Source organism: Triticum urartu, chromosome 2, assembly GCF_003073215.2.
Source record: "Triticum urartu cultivar G1812 chromosome 2, Tu2.1, whole genome shotgun sequence".
Classification (NCBI taxonomy): domain Eukaryota; kingdom Viridiplantae; phylum Streptophyta; class Magnoliopsida; order Poales; family Poaceae; genus Triticum; species Triticum urartu.
This window is the reverse complement of record NC_053023.1, coordinates 201,760,546-201,780,121: the sequence shown is the minus strand read 5'-3', so window position 1 is coordinate 201,780,121 and position 19,576 is coordinate 201,760,546. Positions and strand designations below refer to the sequence as shown.

The 19,576-nt window shown below is 45.6% G+C and overlaps 1 protein-coding gene across 3 annotated transcripts; it reads left to right on the top strand.

Annotated features, from left to right (window-relative positions):
• Positions 1-15,490: 15,490 nt before the first annotated feature.
• LOC125536753 (BTB/POZ domain-containing protein At3g22104) lies at positions 15,491-19,122 on the top strand. Of its 3 annotated transcripts, none has more exons than XM_048700001.1 (3): positions 15,491-16,010; positions 17,275-18,378; positions 18,497-19,122. In XM_048700001.1, exons 1-3 carry the CDS (start codon positions 15,954-15,956, stop codon positions 18,956-18,958), a joined length of 1,623 nt encoding a protein of 540 aa, XP_048555958.1. In that variant the 5' UTR covers positions 15,491-15,953; the 3' UTR covers positions 18,959-19,122. The 3 variants fall into 3 exon arrangements, with proteins under 3 accessions (XP_048555958.1, XP_048555961.1, XP_048555959.1); XM_048700004.1 differs by lacking the exon at positions 15,491-16,010 and adding an exon at positions 16,072-16,095; XM_048700002.1 differs by lacking the exon at positions 15,491-16,010 and adding an exon at positions 16,176-17,143.
• Positions 19,123-19,576: the final 454 nt, after the last annotated feature.

The window sequence follows — 19,576 nt, the reverse complement described above, 5'->3', positions numbered from 1 at the left end:
TGTCCAGTGATCTACTCCTAGATCACTATTATACTCCCTTGCCAAACTCAGGGCAGGGTATACAATAGGTCTGGTACACAACATGGCATACTTTATAGAACCTATGGCTGAGGCATAGGGAATGACTTTCATTCTCTCTCTATCTTCTGCCGTGGTCGGGTTTTGAGTCTTACTCAACTTCACACCTTGTAACACAGGCAAGAACTCCTTTGAATGTTCCATTTTAAACTACTTCAAAATCTTGTCAAGGTATGTACTCATTGAAAAACTTATCAAGTGTATTGATCTATCTCTATAGATCTTGATGCTCAATATGTAATCAGCTTCACCGAGGTCTTTCTTTGAAAAACTCCTTTCAAACATTCCTTTATGCTTTGCAGAATAATTCTACATTATCTCCGATCAATAATATGTCATTCACATATACTTATCAGAAATGATGTAGTGCTCCCACTCACTTTCTTGTAAATATAGGCTTCACCACAAGTCTGTATAAAACTATATGCTTTGAACAACTTATCAAAGCGTATATTCCAACTCCGAGATGCTTGCACCAGTCCATAGATGGATCGCTGGAGCTTTCATATTTTGTTAGTACCTTTAGGATTGACAAGACCTTCTGGTTGCATCATATACAACTCTTCTTTAATAAATCCATTAAGGAATGCAGTTTTGTTTATCCATTTGCCAGATTTCATAAAATGCGGCAATTGCTAACATGATTCGGACAGACTTAAGCATAGATACAAGTGAGAAACTCTCATCGCAGTCAACACCTTGAACTTGTCGAAAACCTTTTTGCGACAATTCTAGCTTTGTAGATAGTAACACTACTATCAGCGTCCGTTTTCCTCTTGAAGATCCATTTAATCTCAATGGCTCACCGATCAATGGGCAAGTCAATCAAAGTCCATACTTTGTTCTCATACATGGATCTCATCTCAGATTTCATGGCCTCAAGCCATTTCGCGGAATCTGGGCTCATCATCGCTTCCTCATAGTTCGTAGGCTCGTCATGGTCAAGTAACATGACCTCCAGAACAGGATTACCGTACCACTCTGGTGCAGATCTCACTCTGGTTTACCTACGAGGTTCGGTAGCAACTTGATCTGAAGTTACATGATCATCATCATTAGCTTCCTCACTAATTGGTGTAGTAGTCACAGGAACATATTTCTGTGATGAACTACTTTCCAATAAGGGAGCAGGTACAGTTACCTCATCAAGTTTTACTTTCCTCCCACTCACTTCTTTCGAGAGAAACTCCTTCTCTAGAAAGGATCCATTCTCAGCAACGAATATCTTGCCTTCGGATCTGGATAGAAGGTGTACCCAACATTTTCTTTTTGGGTATCCTATGAAGACGCACTACTCCGATTTGGGTTTGAGCTTATCAGGTTGAATTTTTTTCACATAAGCATTGCAACCTCAAACTTTAAGAAACGACAGCTTAGGTTTCTTGCCAAACCATAGTTCATACGGTGTTGTCTCAACGGATTTAGATGGTGCCCTATTTAACGTGAATGCAACTGTCTCTAATGAATAACCCCAAAACGATAGTGGTAGATCGGTAAGAGACATCATAGATCGCACCATATCTAATAAAGTACGGTTATGACGTTCGGACACACCATTACACTGTGGTGTTCCAGGTGGCGTGAGTAGTGAAACTATTTTACATTGTTTTAACTGAAGGCCAAACTCTTAACTCAAATATTTTACCTCTGCGATCATATCATAGAAACTTTTATTTTCTTGTTATGATGATTCTCCACTTCACTCTGAAATTCTTTGAACTTTTCAAATGTTTCAGACTTGTGTTTCATTAAGTAGATATACCCATATCTACTCAAATCATCTGTGAAGGTCAGAAAATAACGATACTTGCCGTGAGCCTTAACACTCATCGGACTGCATACATCAGTATGCATTATTTCCAATGAGTCAGTTGCTCACTCCATTGTTCCGGAGAACGGAGTCTTAGTCATCTTGCCCATGAGGCATGGTTCGCAAGCATCAAGTGATTCATAATCAAGTGACTCCAAAAGTCCATCAACATGGAGTTTCTTCATGCGCTTTACACCAATATGACCTAAACGGCAGTGCCACAAATAAGTTGCACTATCATTATTAACTTTGCATCTTTTGGTTTCAATATTACGAATATGTGTATCACTACGATCGAGATCCAACGAACCATTTTCATTGGGTGTGTAACGATATAAGGTTTTATTCATGTAAACAGAACAACAATTTATTCTCTTACTTAAATGAATAACCGTATTGCAATAAACATGATCAAATCATATTCATGCTCAACGCAAACACCAAATAACACTTATTTAGGTTCAACACTAATCCCGAAAGTATAGGGAGTGTGCGATGATGATCATATCAATCTTGGAACCACTTCCAACACACATCGTCACTTCACCCTTAACTAGTCTCTGTTCATTCTGCAACTCCCGTTTCGAGTTACTACTTTTAGCAACTGAACCAGTATCAAATACCGAGGGGTTGCTACGAACACTATTAAAATATACATCAATAATCTGTATATCAAATATACCTTTATTCACTTTGCCATCCTTTCTTATCCGCCAAATACTTGGGGAAGTTCCGCTTCCAGTGACCAGTCCCTTTGCAGTAGAAGCACTCAGTTTCAGGCTTAGGTCCAGACTTGGGTTTTTCACTTGAGCAGCAACTTGCTTGCCGTTCTTCTTGAAGTTCCCCTTTCTTCCCTTTGTCCCTTTACTTGAAACTAGTGGTTTTGTTTACCATCAACACTTGATGATTTTCTTGATTTCTACCTTCGTCGATTTCAGCATCACGAAGAGCTTGTGAATCGTTTCCGTTATCCCTTGCATATTACAGTTCATCACAAAGTTCTACTAACTTGGTGATGGTGACTAGAGAATTCTGTCAATCACTATTTTATCTAGAAGATTAACTCCCACTTGATTCAAGCGATTGTAGTACCCAGACAATCTGAGCACATGCTCACTGCTTGAGCTATTCTCCTCCATCTTTTAGCTATAGAATTTGTTGGAGACTTCATATCTCTCAACTCGGGTATTTGCTTGAAATATTAACTTCAACTCCTGGAACATCTCATATGTTCCATGACGTTCAAAACGTCTTTGAAGTCCCGATTCTAAGCCGTTAAGCATGGTGCACTAAACTATCAAGTAGTCATCATATTGAGCTAGCCAAACGTTCATAACATCTGCATCTGCTCCTGCAATAGCTTTGTTACCTAGCGGTGCATCAAGGACATAATTATTCTGTGCAGCAATGAGGATAAATCTCAGATCACGGATCCAATCCGCATCATTGCTACTAACATTTTTCAACATAATTTTTCTCTAGGAATACAATAAACTGGGAGCAACATCGCGAGCTATTGATCTACAACATAGATATGCTAATACTACCAGGACTAAGTTCATGATAAATTAAAGTTCAATTAATCATATTACTTAAGAACTCCCACTTAGATAGATATCCCTCTAATCCTCTAAGTGATCACGTGATCCAAATCAACTAAACCATGTCCGATCATCACGTGAGATGGAGTAGTTTCAATGGTGAACATCACTATGTTGATCATATCTACTATATGATTCACGCTCGACCTTTCGGTCTCCGTGTTCCAAGGCCATATCTGTTATATTCTAGGCTCGTCAAGTTTAACCTGCGTATTCCGCGTGTGCAACTGTTTTGCACCCGTTGTATTTGAACGTAGAGCCTATCACACCCGATCATCACGTGGTGTCTCAGCATGAAGAACTTTCGCAACGGTGCATACTCAGGGAGAACACTTGTACCTTGATAGTTAGTGAGAGATCATCTTATAAAGCTACCGTCGAACTAAGAAAAATAAGATGTATAAAAGATAAACATCACATGCAATCAAAATATGTGACATGATATGGCCATCATCATCTTGTGCCTTTGATCTCCATCTCCAAAGTATCGTCATGATTTCCATCGTCACCGGCATGACACCATGATCTCCATCATCTTGATCTATATCAATGTGTCGTCACATGGTCGTCTTGCCAACTACCGCTCTTGCAACTATTGCTATCGCATAGCAATAAAGTAAAGCAATTATTTGGCGCTTGCATCTTATGCAATAAAGAGACAACCATAAGGCTTCTGCCAGTTGCCGATAACTTCAACAAAACATGATCATCTTATACAACACTTATATCTCATCACGTCTTGACCATATCACATCACAACATGCCCTGCAAAAACAAGTTAGACGTCCTCTACTTTGTTGTTGCAAGTTTTACGTGGCTGCTACGGGCTGAGCAAGAATCGTTCTTACCTACGCATCAAAACCACAACGATAGTTTGTCAAGTTAGTGTTGTTTTAACCTTCTCAAGGACCGGGCGTAACCACACTCGGTTTAACTAAAGTTGGAGAAACCGACACCCGCTAGCCACCTGTGTGCAAAGCACGTCGGTAGAACCAGTCTCGCGTAAGCGTACGCGTAATGTCGGTCCGGGCCGCTTCATCCAACAATACCGCCAAACCAAAGTATGACATGCTGGTAAGCAGTATGACTTATATCGCCCACAACTCACTTGTGTTCTACTCGTGCACAACATCAACGCATAAAACCTAGGCTCGGATGCCACTGTTTGGGAACGTAGTAATTTCAAAAAAATTCCTACGCACACGCAAGATCATGGTGATGCATAACAATGAGAGAGGAGAGTGTTGTCTACGTACCCTCGTAGACCGAAAGCGGAAGCGTTAGCACAACACGGTTGATGTAGTCGTACGTCTTCACGGCCCGACCGATCAAGCACCGAAACTACGGCACCTCCGAGTTCTAGCACACGTTCAACTCGATTACGATCCCCGGACTCTAGGGATGGCAACGGGGACCCATACCCGCCAAACCCGTGGGGATTTCATCTATTAGGGGGTGGGGATGGGCGAAAAACATCCCCATGGGGATATTTACCAAACTATTTTATTCCCCATAGGGTACAACGGGGATGGGTACGATATCCTATTCCCCAGACCCAATACCCATTGGGGATCCGGTTAGTAACTGTGATACTGCGGTCAACCTTAAAATATTCACAAACAAACTTGCGAAAACAAAAAAAAGCTCTGAAAAAAATGTTAAACCTATCTCACATCCTCACCTCAGCTGCCACCATGACCAAGCAGTCAATACGACCTAGATAGGCATTAGCAGGACAAGGACAACACCATGTATGTATGTTGATTATAGGGTGTCATATTATGTATATGAGTATTTGTTTATGGGGATGGGGACCCTAATGGGGCCCCGTTCCCCAGTGGGGCATGGGTATGGGAAAATTTCATCCCCAGACATGTAAACGGGGATGGGGATGGGATGATAGGGAATAGATGGGGATGGGGATATTGTAGGTATCCCCATAGGAGATTGTCCCCATTGCCATACCTACCGGACTCCGATCCAGCAGAATGTCGGGGAAGAGTTCCGTCAGCACGACGGTGTGGTGACTGTCTTGATGTTCTACCGTCGCAGGGCTTTGCCTAAGCACCGCTACAATATTATCGAGGATTATGGTGGAGGGGGGCACCGCACATGGCTAAGAGATCAATGATGAATTGTTGTGTCTATGGGGTGCCCCCTGCCCCCGTATATAAAGGAGCAAGGGGGGAGGCGGCCGGCCTAGGAGGAGCGCACGCCAAGGGGGGAGTCCTACTCCCACCGGGAGTAGGACTCCTCCTTCCCTTGTTGGAGTAGGAGAGAAGGAAAGTGGGGGAGAGGAACAAGGAAAAGGGGGCTGCACCCCTTGTCCAATTCGGACCAGAGGGGGGCACGCGCCTCCTTTCTTTTGGCCTCTCTCCTCTATTTCCGTATGGCCCAATAAGGCCCATATACTCCCCGGCGAATTCCTGTAACTCTCCGGTACTCCGAAAAATACCCGAATCACTCAGAACCTTTCCGATGTCCGAATATAGTCGTCCAATATATCGATCTTTACGTCTCGACCATTTCGAGACTCCTCGTCATGTCCCCGATCTCATCCGGAACTCCGAACTCCTTCGGTACATCAAAACTCATAAACTCATAATATAACTGTCATCGAAACCTTAAGCGTGCGGACCCTACGGGTTCGAGAACGATGTAGACATGACCGAGAAACGTCTCCGGTCAATAACCAATAGCGAAACCTGGATGCTCATATTGGCTCCCACATATTCTACGAAGATCTTTATCGGTCAAACCGCATAACAACATACGTTGTTCCCTTTGTCATCGGTATGTTACTTGCCCGAGATTCGATCGTCGGTATCTCAATACCTAGTTCAATCTCGTTACCAGCAAGTCTCTTTACTCGTTCCGTAATACATCATCTCGCAACTAACTCATTAGTTGCAATGCTTGCAAGGCTTAGGTGATGTGCATTACCGAGAGGGCCCAGAGATACCTCTCCGACAATCGGAGTGACAAATCCTAACCTCGAAATACGCCAACCCAACAAGTACCTTCGGAGACACCTGTAGAGCACCTTTATAATCACCCAGTTACGTTGTGACGTTTGGTAGCACACAAAGTGTTCCTCCGGTAAACGGGAGTTGCATAATCTCATAGTCATAGGAACATGTATAAGTCAGGAAGAAAGCAATAGCAACAAACTAAACGATCAAGTGCTATCCTAACGGAATGGGTCAAGTCAATCACATCATTCTCCTAATGATGTGATCCCGTTAATCAAATGACAACTCATGTCTATGGTCAGGAAACATAACCATCTTTGATTAACGAGCTAGTCAAGTAGAGGCATACTAGTGACACTCTGTTTGTCTATGTATTCACACATGTATTATGTTTCCGGTTAATACAATTCTAGCATGAATAATAAACATTTATCATGATATAAGGAAATAAATAATAACTTTACTATTGCCTCTAGGGCATATTTCCTTCATCTTCTTCATAAGATATTTAATAGCAACATGGTTTGTGTGAACAGTTACTTTGGAAACAATATAAGGTCTAAATTTATCACAAGCAAACACCACTGCTAAAAATTCTTTTTCAGTAGTAGCATAATTTCTTTGAGCATTGTTTAGAGTTTTACTAGCATAATGAATAACATTCAGTTTGTTATCAACTCTTTGTCCTAGAATAACACCAACGGTATAATCACTAGCATCACACATAATTTCAAAAGGCAAGTTCCAATCAGGTGGTTGAACAATAGGTGCAGAAATTAAAGCTTCCTTGAGTGTTTCAAAGGCTTCTAGACAATCATCATAAAAAAAGGAATATCCTTTTGCAGAAGACTCGTAAGAGGCCTAGAAATTTTAGAAAAATCTTTGATAAATCTCCTATAGAAACCAACATGACCTAAGAAACTACGAATACCTTTTATATATTTTGGACATGGAATTTTCTCAATTGCATCAACCTTAGCTTGGTCCACTTCAATACCTCTTTCAGAGATTTTACGACCCAAGACAATGCCTTTATTAACCATAAAGTGGCACTTCTCCCAATTCAAGACAAGATTTGTTTGTTCACATCTCTGCAAAACTCGCTCAAGATTGCTTAAACAATCATCAAAAGACTTCCCATAAACAGAGAAATAATCCATGAAAACCTCAACAATCTTTTCACAAAAATCAGAGAATATAGCAGTCATACATCTTTAAAAGGTAGCAGGTGCATTACATAAACTGAAAGGCATACGTCTATAAGCATAGGTTCCAAAGGGACAAGTAAAAGTGGTCTTTTCTTGATCAGGTTGAGAAACAAGTATTTGTGAAAAACTAGAATATCCATCGAGGAAGCAAAAATGTGTGTGCTTAGATAATCTTTCAAGCATTTGATCAATAAAAGGCAGATGGTAATGCTCTTTTCTAGTTACTTTATTTAATTTTCTAAAATCTATTACCATTCTATAACCTGTAACAATTCTTTGTGGAATAAGTTCATTCTTATCATTAGGAACAATAGATATACCTCCTTTCTTAGGGACACAATGAACAAGACTTACCCATATACTATCAGCTATATGATAGATTATACATGCTTCCAGAAGTTTTAAGATTTCCATTCTTACCACTTCTTTGATTTTTTGGATTTAACCGACGCTGGTGATCAACAACGGGTTTAGCATCAGGTTCCATATTAATTTTGTGCTGACATAGAGTGGGACTAATGCCCTTTAAATCATCAAGAGTATATCCAATAGCAGCTCGGTGCTTCCTTAGAACTTTCAATAATCTTTCTTCTTCATGTTCTAAAAGGTTAGCACTAATAATAACATGATATATCTTCTTTTCATCAAGATAAGCATATTTCAAGGTTTCTGGCAATTATTTTAATTCAAACACATGATCACCTTTAGGGGGGGGAGGACCTCCTAGAGTTTCAATAGGCAAATTGTGTTTAAGTAGAGGACGTTGTTCAAAGAAAATCTTATCTATTTCATTTCTTTCATGCATATGTAAATCAGTTTCATGGTCTAGCAAATATTGTTCTAAAGGATCAGTAGGTGGTACAACAATAGAAGCAAGACCAATTAATTCATCCTTACTAGGCAATTCTTTTTCATGATGTTTTCTGCTAAACTTGGAAAAATTAAATTCATGAGACTCATCACCAAAACTAACATAATTTGTTTCTCACAATCTATCTTAGCATTAACGGTGTTCAAGACAGGTCTACCAAAGATAATGGGACAAAAATCATCTTGTGGGGAACCAAGGACAAGAAAATCAGCAGGGTATTTTATTTTCCCACATAAGACTTCAACATCTCTAACAATACCAATTGGTGATATAGTGTCTCTATTAGCAAGTTTAATAGTAACATCTATGTCTTCTATTTCTGCAGGTGCTATCTTTCATAATTTCTTGATATAAGGTGTAAGGAATAGCACTCACACTAGCACCTATGTCACATAAACCATGATAACAGTGATCTCCTATTTTAACTGAGATGACGGCACGCCAACAACATGTCTATGTTTATCCTTTTTATCAGGTTTAGCAATTCTAGCAGCTTCTTCACAGAAGTAAATAACATGCCCATCCATATCTTCTTCCAAGAGATCTTTAACCATAGTAATACTAGGTTCTACTTTAATTTGTTCATCAAGTTTATGTGTTCTAATATAGATTTTGTTAACCACAGTTGAAACTTTAGCATGTTCCTTTATCCTAACAGGGAAAGGTGGTTTCTCAATATAAGCATAAGGAACAACTGGATCAACATTGTAGAGTATAGTTTCTTCTTTAACTGGTACCGATTCTTTAATTTCTTCTTTAATAGGTGGGTGATATTTAAACCACTTCTCTTTAGGGAGATCAACATGAGTAGCAAATGATTCACAAAAGGAGGCTACTATCTCAGAGTCAAGTCCATATTTAGTGCTAAATTTTTTAAAAGCATCGGTATCCATAAAAGATTTAAAACAATAATACTTAAGTTTAATACCTGACTCTTTACCTTTGTCGAGTTCCCAATCTTCAGAGTTGTGTTTAATTCTTTCCAAAAGATCCCACCGGAATTCAATAGTCTTATTCATAAAAGAACTAGCACAACAAGTATCAAGCATGATTTTATCATTACGAGAAAGCCGAGCATAAAAATTATATATATAATTCCGATCACGATGAACTAGATGCATAGGATAATTTTTTTGGTGGAACTCCAATTTCAAACGATTCCAATTCCAAGATCCAATATCATCGCATAGCCTATACCATGCCAATTCTTTTCCCTTCAAAGATAAAGGGAAAACCTTCTTCATAACCTCATCTCCGGGTAAACCTGCAAGCTTGAACAATCCACAAATTTGTTCTACATATATCAAGTGCATATCAGGATGTTCGGTTCCATCTCCTGCATAAGGATTAGCTAGCAGTTGTTCTATCATACCCGAAGGAATTTCATATTCAATTTTTTCAGTAGGTGCAGTAGGTTGAGGGGTAGCTAATTGTGGTCCCGGTCGAGGTGAAGATATCCCGAACAAACCCCTCAAAGGATTGTTTTCCATAGTAACAAGTGACAATAAATTTCAGCACACTACATAAATGTTTTCTTACCAAATGCGCTTCACTCCCCGGCAACGACGCCAGAAAATAGCCTTGATGACCCACAAGTATATGGGATCAATTGTAGCTCTTTTTGGTAAGTAAGAGTGTCGAGCCCAATGAGGAGCAGAAGGAAATGACAAGTGATTTTCAGCAAGGTAATGTCTGCAAGTGCTAAAATTGCAAGTAACGGAATAGTTTGATAGCAAGATAATTTGTAACGAGCAAGTAACGATAGTAACAAAAGTGCAGCAAGGTAGCCCAATCCTTTTGACGCAAAGGACGGGCCAATACGGTCTCTTATGATAAGAAAATCGTTCTTGAGGGTACACGGGAATTTCATCTAGTCACTTTCATCATGTTGGTTTAATTCATGTTCGGTACGTTGATAATTTGATATGTGGGTGGACCGGTGCTTAGGTGTTGTTCTTACTTGAACAAACCTCCTACTTATGATTAACCCTCCCGCAAGCATCCGCAACTACGATAAAAGTATTAAGAATAAATTCTAACCATAGCATTAAACTTTTGAATCCAATCGGTCCCTTACGGAATAACGCATAAACTGGGGTTTAAGCTTCTGTCACTCTCGCAACCCATCATCTAATTGCTACTCCATAATGCATTCCCTTAGGCCCAAATATGGTGAAGTGTCATGTAGTCGACGTTCACATGACACCACTAAGGGAATCACAATATACATACTATCAAAATATCGAACACATTATCAAGTTCACATGGTTACTTGCAACATGATTTCTCCCGTGACCTCAAGAACAAAAGTAACTACTCACAAATAATAATCATGATCAAGATCAGAGGGGTATTAAATAGCATAATGGATCTGAACATATAATCTTCCACCAAATAAACCATATAGTAATCAACTACAAGATGTAATCAACACTACTAATCACCCACAAGCACCAATCTATAGTTCTGGTAACAAGATTGAACACAAGAGATGAACTAGGGTTTGAGATGAGATGGTGCTGTTGAAGATGTTGATGGAGATTGCCCATCCCAAGATGGGAGAGTTGTTGGTGATGATGATGACGATGATTTCCCCCTCCGGGAGGGAAGTTCCCCCGGCGGAATCGCTCCGCCGAAGGGCAAAAGTGCTCATGCCCAAGTTCCGCCTCGAGACGGAGGTGCTCCGTCCCGAAAGTCCTCTCCTTATTTTTTCTAGGTCAAAATGACGTATATACCAGAAGATGGGCATCGGAGGTGGGCCTGGGTGAGCACAACCCACCAGGGCACGCCTGGGCTCCCTCGCGCGCCCAGGTGGGTTGTGCCCACCTGGTGGGCCCCCTATGCTAGTTATTTGCTCCAATATTCCTTAAATATTCCATAAAAAATCTCCGTGAAGTTTCAGCTTGTTTGGAGTTGTGCAGAATAGGTAGCCTGACGTAGCTTTTCTAGGTCCAGATTTCCAGTTGCCGGAATTCTCCCTCTTTGTGTATACCTTGCATATTATGAGAGAAAAGGCATTAGAATTACTCCAAAAAGCATTATTATGGATAAAACATTATAAATAACAGTAAGAAAACATGATGCAAAATGGACGTATCAACCAAGCCAGATCATGTCTGCCAGCTCGCGAAGTCACTCTATGGCCTGAAGCAGGCCCCTCGAGCCTGGTTCCTGCGCTTCGCTGGGTTTCTGTGGACGATCGGCTTCACTTCTACGCGTTCCGACTCGTCGTTGTTCACCTACGCCGCCGGCCAAGATGCAACCTTCCTGCTACTTTATGTCGATGACATAATCCTCACTGCGTCCACTCTGGCTCTTCTTCACCGCATCATCGCTCGACTCTCCGCAGAATTCGCCATGAAAGACCTAGGGCCTCTCCACTTCTTCGTCGACATTCGTGTGACGTGCTCTGCCGCCGGCTTCTTCCTCTGTCAGGACCAGTATGCCGAGGATATCCTTGAGCGTGCTAGCCCTCGTCCCACGCCAATTGACACTAAAGGGAAGCTGCCCCAGGTGGATGGACTGCGCGTCGCAGATCCCTCCGCATACTGCAGTCTCGTTGGCGCCCTCCAATACCTGATGATTACGCGCCCAGAGCTCGCGCACGTGGTGCAGCAGATCTGCCTGCATATGCATGATCCAGGGGAGTGCCACTAGAACCTGATCAAGCGAGCCCTGTGCTACGTGTGCGGCTCTCCGTCGCTTGGGTTTCACCTACCCACTTCGTGTACAGTGGAGCTTCGCGCCTATAACGACGCTGACTGGGCGGGGTGCCGTGACACCCGGCGCTCTAGCTCCGGATTCTGCATCTATCTTGGTGACGCTCTTGTCTCCTGGTCGTCTAAACGCCAGGCGACAGTGTCCTGCTCGAGCGTCGAAGCTGAGTACAGAGGGGTGGCCAATGCCGTCGTTGAGTGTGTGTGGCTTTGCCAACTCCTTCATGAGCTTTTTCTTCCGCTTCGGGCTGCGACGATCGTCTACTGCGACACGTTTCAGCCGCGTACCTGTCGGCAAACCCAGTTCACCATCAGCGCACAAAGCATGTGGAGCTCGACATCCACTTCGTCAGGGAGCGGGTCGCGCTGGGTGAATTTCGTGTCCTCCACATTCCCACCACGCAATAATTGGCTGACATCATGACCAAAGGGCGGGGTGCGAAGAACTGGCAAGATCTTAGACATATTGCTCCCAATACCATGACGTGGAAAGTTCTTCTCAAGAAAGATATATTTCTTCTTCAGCACAAGATCAAGTTGAAGCATAAACAAGTCTACATTTTTCGATAAAGGGTGTTTTTATTGACTCATAATATAGCACCGAGGGATACAGATATAATGAGCGACACCCGGCCTCTGCATAGATAGGATGCACGCAACCAACACAAACACACACACACACACACACACACAAAATCTCGTCGGCAAGGAGCCAAGTCATACTAGACCAAAGTTGTGCCTGGCGGAGAGAAAAAAAAGAAATCCCAAAGTGATAAAAACAGCAATCAGTGATGTACAACAACAACCATCAGCTCCAACTATCTCATGATAGCATACAGACTACGAGAGAGGTTCTTCAAAAGCAACGCCTCCAGAAAGGGAATGACACACAAGTGACGCCGTCGCCGGATCCAACACCTGAAGGTAAGATCGTGGATTTTCACCTTGAAGATCAAGTCTGAGCAAACTCCGAGCAATGCCTTCACCAAGGTAATGACGCCAAAAACGCCACCATTGCCAGATACAGCCAATACGAGACCAGACCTAGGGTTTTCACCGAGAGCTCAAGACCCGGTACTCGGAAAGCACCACCCAATCGAATTCATCTTGCGCTATCTCCTCCACTTGCCATGATCCCAAGTTGCAACTAGGCACGGACATGACGGCAGATGAGGATGCCCACACGAGCAAAACCGCTACAAGAGCTGCTCACCACAACCGACGAAGTCGTTGACGAGGGAAAAAGGTCAGCCGCACTATGAAAATCCCGAAGGGACACTCCGGAGGCCATGTACCATCTCTGAGTGGCAACAATGGCTTATCTTTATTAGACAGCACCACCATGCGCCACCACAAGCTTCGACATCATAGCTGTCATGGCCAGATTCATGGCGCCACGCCGCTATGCCGGCGGCGCCGGCAACGGGAACGACAACCGCTGCATGTCTACTTCCACATCTCGTCGCGCCCATAGACTGGATTGAAGCGCATTTCTAGTTCTCTGCTTGTTTCCGTGATGTTTCCAAAAAGAGGAATTGGCTAACTTTGTTACTGTATTTTTTATTTTTTTTGTTGTACATATACCTTTTTGAATGAAAATATACCGTAGAACGATTGTTCTATGGTCTCTGCTTAAAAAAAATCATGACCAAAGGGCTAGCCTCAGACATTTTTCTTCAGTTCAGGTTCAATCTTTGCGTCGTCTCGGCCGACGTCACGACTGCGGGGGTGTTAGGGTGTGTTTGGTTGAGGAACGAAGTGGAATGGAATGGAATGGTTCCATTCCATTGGAATGAGTCGGTTCCGTTCTTGTGTTTAGTTGAGGAAGATAGGTGGAATGGAACGGTGACAGTTCTGTGTTTGGTTGGCGAGATGGAACGAAGCGGTGACATTATAGTTTTATATTTGCAATAACAAATTATATGGCATTTCAATTGTATTTGTAGGACAAATAATTTATAAATTCACTCACAAATATAATAGAGTAGCCCATATCTGAAAAGTTCATTGCAATCCAAATTTTCTTGAGCATTTACAGTGATTTGCAGATGAAACATACACTGCTTAGTCTGGTAAATATACAATTATCTCTTTTGCATCTGAGCATACCTACAGTCAAAAGAATAACTAGCTGACTCTAATCACTAAATTCAGAATTTTAGAGGAAGACCGCATCGGATTAGAGGAAGAATTGGGAGTGGCTCCTGCCAATTTCAACAGGGAGACCGCATCGTCGCTGCACTTGCCCGTGGCAACCCTCCAGCAAGGAAGGACGTGCCTGCTGTAGGAAACGACGACGAGGCATGCAGAGATGAATACGGCGCCAATCCTCTGCTTGCCTGCTGCTCCGACGCGACCGCCGCTTCGACGCACCAACCCTCGGCCAGATCTGTGGTGTGGCGCCGCCGCCGCCAGCACGGACGAGGGGGTTGACGGCCCAAAGTCGCCGGCGTGAGGGAGAGACGAGAGAGGAGAGTCGCCGGCCTGAGGGAGAGACGAGAGAGGAGAGTCGCCGGCCTGAGGAAGAGATGAGAGAGGAGAGACGGCCGTGAGGGAGAAGGTTTGTCGGGCGAGAGTGAGACGAGGGGGAGACGGTTCCGCGCGGTCCGCTCGATTTCGAGGTCTCACCTCGTTCCGCATCTGGGCCGAATATTCGGTCTGTGGGAACGAGTTGGTCACCGTTCCGTGTATGTACCAAACACGAGAACCAGGCCCAGGAACGGGTCCAACCTATGACATTCCAGTACATTACTGAAACCAAACGCACCCTTAGAATACACTGTGTATATACCGTACAACATATGTATTAGGTCAACCGTTGTACGTGCGAGCGCGTCTGACCGGGGCACAATCCCCACGGCTGTGGCCTCCTGTAACGTTATATTTCCCCCAGTCTCATTCCTTCTCCCTCCTCAAACACTAAACTTCCCACCATCTAATCATAACAGCCAGATGAGCCTTCAATTCTTTTTTCTGAAATTGTTTTATGGTCCTAAAGCCCATCTGTATTTCAACAGAAACGACAATTTTGTGTTTACCCAAACGATGGCAAAGATAATGCTCACATACCACTAAGAAAAAAAGATAATGCTCACATCAGGGTATCAGATATCTGAGTGTCACATGGAGACTCTGATGACCCAACTGAGATACACTCTCTTCTTAATGCAAGACAGCACAAGGACTGCATTTCTGTCTCTTCACGCTTCACCAGCCCACTTCCTTCCTATAAAGAAAACCACCCCTCTTCGTCTTCGTCTTCAACCTGCTAGTATAAAGGGAAGTACCTACCACCCAAGGAATCAAGACCCGGCCTTACATATTCCCCAAACCTCCTCTGAAAACTCCACTTGCATGCTAGCAGAGGCTGTCAGGAGCTCAGATCATCCACCAACTTCCTTTGGCCCCTCTCCTCTCCACCCCTCACACACACACACACTCCTTTCCTGCTCCAGATTTGTGGCATTGACCACTCATCAGCAAGGACTCTCCCAGAGCATCTGCCCTCCCTTGGGCATCTTGCCATTGGCAGCTTCGGCTTGGGCTTTTCTGCGGGCGAGGTGTGGGTGGTGCCGCTGCCATCCCCTTTGTGCTTGCTGGTTCCATCCCCATCATTGCAGCCTTTTTACTACTACTCCTACATCTCTTCTTTCCCATGTTGATGCTTTAAAGCTGTTGGGGAATAGCAGCAGAAAGGATGGGCTCTGTCCTTGAGGTGGATGTCGATGGTGAAGCCGTCTTCTTCCTTGATAAGGTGACCGCCCGCCTCTTCTTCTTCTTCTTCCTCCTCCCCCTCCTTCCCCAATTTCGCGCGCCTTGCTTGTTCTTCTTCCTCCAAGGTCTCGATTTGCTCTGTTTTCTTGTTTTTTCGTTTCTGTTTCTTCCTCTCCTGTAGGCACCGTTGTGTAGCTGCTGGTTTCTAGCGTGTATCGAATTCCCAGAGGTCTAGCCTCTCTCTAGGGGGTGATGACATATCCTGGTGGAATGGAGGTGTGCCTGTTTGAATTCTAGCCCTTGTTGCTTCCTCTGGCTAGATCAGCTCAGGTAGGACTATAGGTAGCACCCAAATTTTTGGCGATACGGGCGTACCAGAATTTTTGGCATCTACCCTCTGACATTTCTCTCCATTTTTGGTCTCTTGCATCGCTTCCTTTTCGACCTCCCGACCTGCTTGGTTTCGTCTCCATCTCCATCTCCAGTTGCATTTGGTCTCGGGGTCCTTGGGGCGAGTGTTTCTTGTCACTTGCTGCTGGTTCCCTTCCCAACTCAGAGTTTCTACTCCCTGTTCCTTCTGCCGTGAATCCATCCGGCCATGATTCACTCCATGGACTAAAATCACCGCCCTGCCCCCTAACCACATGTTCTTGCTGTAAATTTGCCTGACACTCTCTCATGGAACTGTAAATTTTAACCTTTCCTTCGGGAAGGCGTCTCGATCGATCCTGTGCCATTCAAGCGCATTGGGCGTGGGATCCATTCCATTAAACTGCAGAGAGTTTTAATGGCCGCACAGTGAAACTGCGTCCCTTTCCCTATTATAGCCTTCAATGAGCCAGCCACCAGCTCGCCATTGCCGGTCCTTCTCCTCCCCCCATTAATGGCGAAACTGTCCATGGTCTTTTCTGGGGCCTGAACGTGCTTGTGGTGCCTCTGCTCTCGCCTTGTCGCTCGCGTCGTTCCGTTCCTCCTCCCCCCTGCCGCGTGCTCACGTTAATGGCTTCATAGCTACACCTCATCTTCCTCCTCGCCTTTATTCTCCCCGAGCTTTAATGGCGTTTGGTGGCTAAAACGGCCGGTAGCTTCTCGCCATTAAAAAGATTAGATTGTTCCTCTGGAAAGGACCTGATCTCCCTTTTGGTGCCCGCATTAACTCGGCATCTTGAGTGGGTGCGGATTGCTCCTGTGTAGCACGCTGTCCTTGGATTCTTCTTCCGCTAGTACCCCTGCTAATCTATGCGTGGCGTGCTTCATTAATTCCATGGCGTACTCGTTCTCATTTGTTGTTGGATGATTGGCAGGACGCTCTTGCACCGTTCAGCCGCAGGATCAAGAATCTGTCCGGGGAGGAGCTGGTCGGAGCTGCGGCGTCGCCTCGTCGCAGACTAGTGTTGCACGGCTTCCCCGGCGGCGCCGAGGCGTTCGAGCTCGTCGCGAGGTTCTGCTACGGCGGCGGCGGCGGAGTGACGGTCACCGCGGCCAACGCCTGCGCGGTGCGGTGCGCGGCACAGTACATGGAGATGGGGGACGCGCCCGCGGCCACCGCCCCGAGTTTGGCGAAGGTGGCCGATAAGGCGCTGGAGGATATGCCGCACTGGCCGTGGCAGTGCGTGGTGGACGCCGTGAAGCAGTGCCAGAGCCTCTTCCCGCTGGCCGAGTCCACCGGGGTGTTCGACAAGGTCGTCGGCGCGCTGCTGGCCCAGATGGCCATCCCTGCCCCTGGCGACGCCACCCCGACGAGCTCCTCGCCGGAGAGCTCGGCGTTCCGCTTCTCCTGCGATACCAAGTGCAGCAGCCTCAGCCTGCGCCGCACCTGGTGGTTCGAGGACCTCGTCGTCCTCAGCCCCGGCATGGTGGAGCGCGTGGCCAAGGCGCTCCTGGCCAGGGGCGCCGACCACGGCATCGTCGCCCGGTTCCTCTTCTACTACCTCAAGTGCCGCATCGCCGGCGCCAGCGCCGAGGACAAGAAGGCGATGCTGGAGGCGGCGATCACCGTCATTGCCGACCTCGACCGGAGTTCGGTTTCCTGCAAGGGCCTGTTCGGCATCCTGAGGATCGCCTCCCCTGTCAAGCTGGTCGCCGGTTGCCAGGAAATGCTCGTGGCCATGATAGGCCGCAAGCTCGACCACGCGACGCTCGACAACCTGCTCGTCCAGGCGCCGTCCGGGACGGGCAGCTTGTACGACGTGAGCCTGGTGCTCAGGTTCCTGGAGGCGTTCCTGCGCCACGGCGACGAGCCGGGGAGGCTGAAGAAGGTGGGTGAGCTCATGGACCTGTACCTGGCCGAGGTCGCGCCGGACCCGTCGCTGCGGCCGGCCAGGTTCGTCGAGCTGGCCACCGCGCTGCCCGCCGCCGCGAGGGACTGCCACGACGCGCTGTACCGCGCCATCGACGTCTACTTCCAGGTACTACATTCTCCGCAGAGCTCAGGGATGTCAGAAGCAGAATTGAGTTGCACAGTGCATCGCCTTGATTGCTCGAGCTGAAAAAAAATAACTCTGTCCCGTTCATTCATGGCCGCAGGTCCACGGCCGACTGACGGACGACGAGAAGATGAAGATCTGCAAGGGCATCAACTACGAGAAGCTGTCGCCGGAGTGCTGCAAGCACCTGGCGACCAACTCCGGCTTCCCAACGAGGGCGGCGGTGCAGGCGCTGGCGTCCCAGCACACGGTGCTCAAGGGCATCATCCGCCACTCTGGCCCCTTGAAGCCGGCGTCGCCCCCGCCACCTCCGGCCGCCCATCGCGAGAGCTACGACGACGCCGACGGCGACAACAACGGGCAGGTGGTCCTGTACGCGAGCAGGCTGGAGCTGACGCTGGAGAACCAGAACCTCAAGTCGCTCCTGGACAGCATGCACTGGCGGGTGATGGAGCTGGAGAAGGTGTGCAGCCGGATGAAGACGCAGATGACGAAGATGAAGGCCTCCCGGCGCGGAGGAGGCGCCGCCGCCGCGAGATCACTCCCCAGGATGTGTTCTTGATCGTCCCATTTCACTCTGCACATTAGTGAATGTACATACTGCTAGGAGCAGCTGCAGCGTCCTGTTTTCTGTTCTTTTTTTTGCTTCACTTTTGTCAAATTTTAATGTATCGATTCCTGGTGATTGATCTAATCTGATGTGGGTGGAGCTGGGGAATCTCTTCTTGTTGCATCTCAGTGAACAGATGATCGAATAACCAACAACCTTATCAGAAATGTAAGTAAGATTCCAAGTACAACTGCTACATTTTTTAGGGTACTGACTATGCCACGACCACGTCTTGCAATCTACAAAAACAATTCAATCCATGACCTCGATAGATCAACAGGGGATAAACAAATCCTCCGGGATGTCGTGGTTAAGTTACTTGTTAACCTCTAAGAACGTGCAGCGTAAAGCGTGATCAAGCAAAAAAGAAGATGACATCATGGCGGCCAAGGTCAGGGGAACAGTTGACTTGTAGACCGTAGATTAACAGCCCGGGGTTAAAGATTGATGTTACAGTGTTTGGAAAGCAAGGACACCTCTGACCGTCTGATATGGCTCGAGACTTTGAGTGGCAAAGAACATGGGCCATTGGGTCTTTCTAGCTTGGCAATTGGCAGGGACTTTCTCCCT

What these genes read in the sequence shown, in the direction of transcription:
- LOC125536753 (XM_048700001.1), top strand. Translation starts at nt 15,954, where the DNA reads ATGGGCTCTGTCCTTGAGGTGGATGTCGATGGTGAAGCCGTCTTCTTC. An exon ending in CCGTCTTCTTCCTTGATAAG is followed by an intron (nt 16,011 to 17,274) that starts GTGACCGCCCGC and finishes GATGATTGGCAG; the next exon opens with GACGCTCTTGCACCGTTCAG. An exon ending in CCATCGACGTCTACTTCCAG is followed by an intron (nt 18,379 to 18,496) that starts GTACTACATTCT and finishes TCATGGCCGCAG; the next exon opens with GTCCACGGCCGACTGACGGA.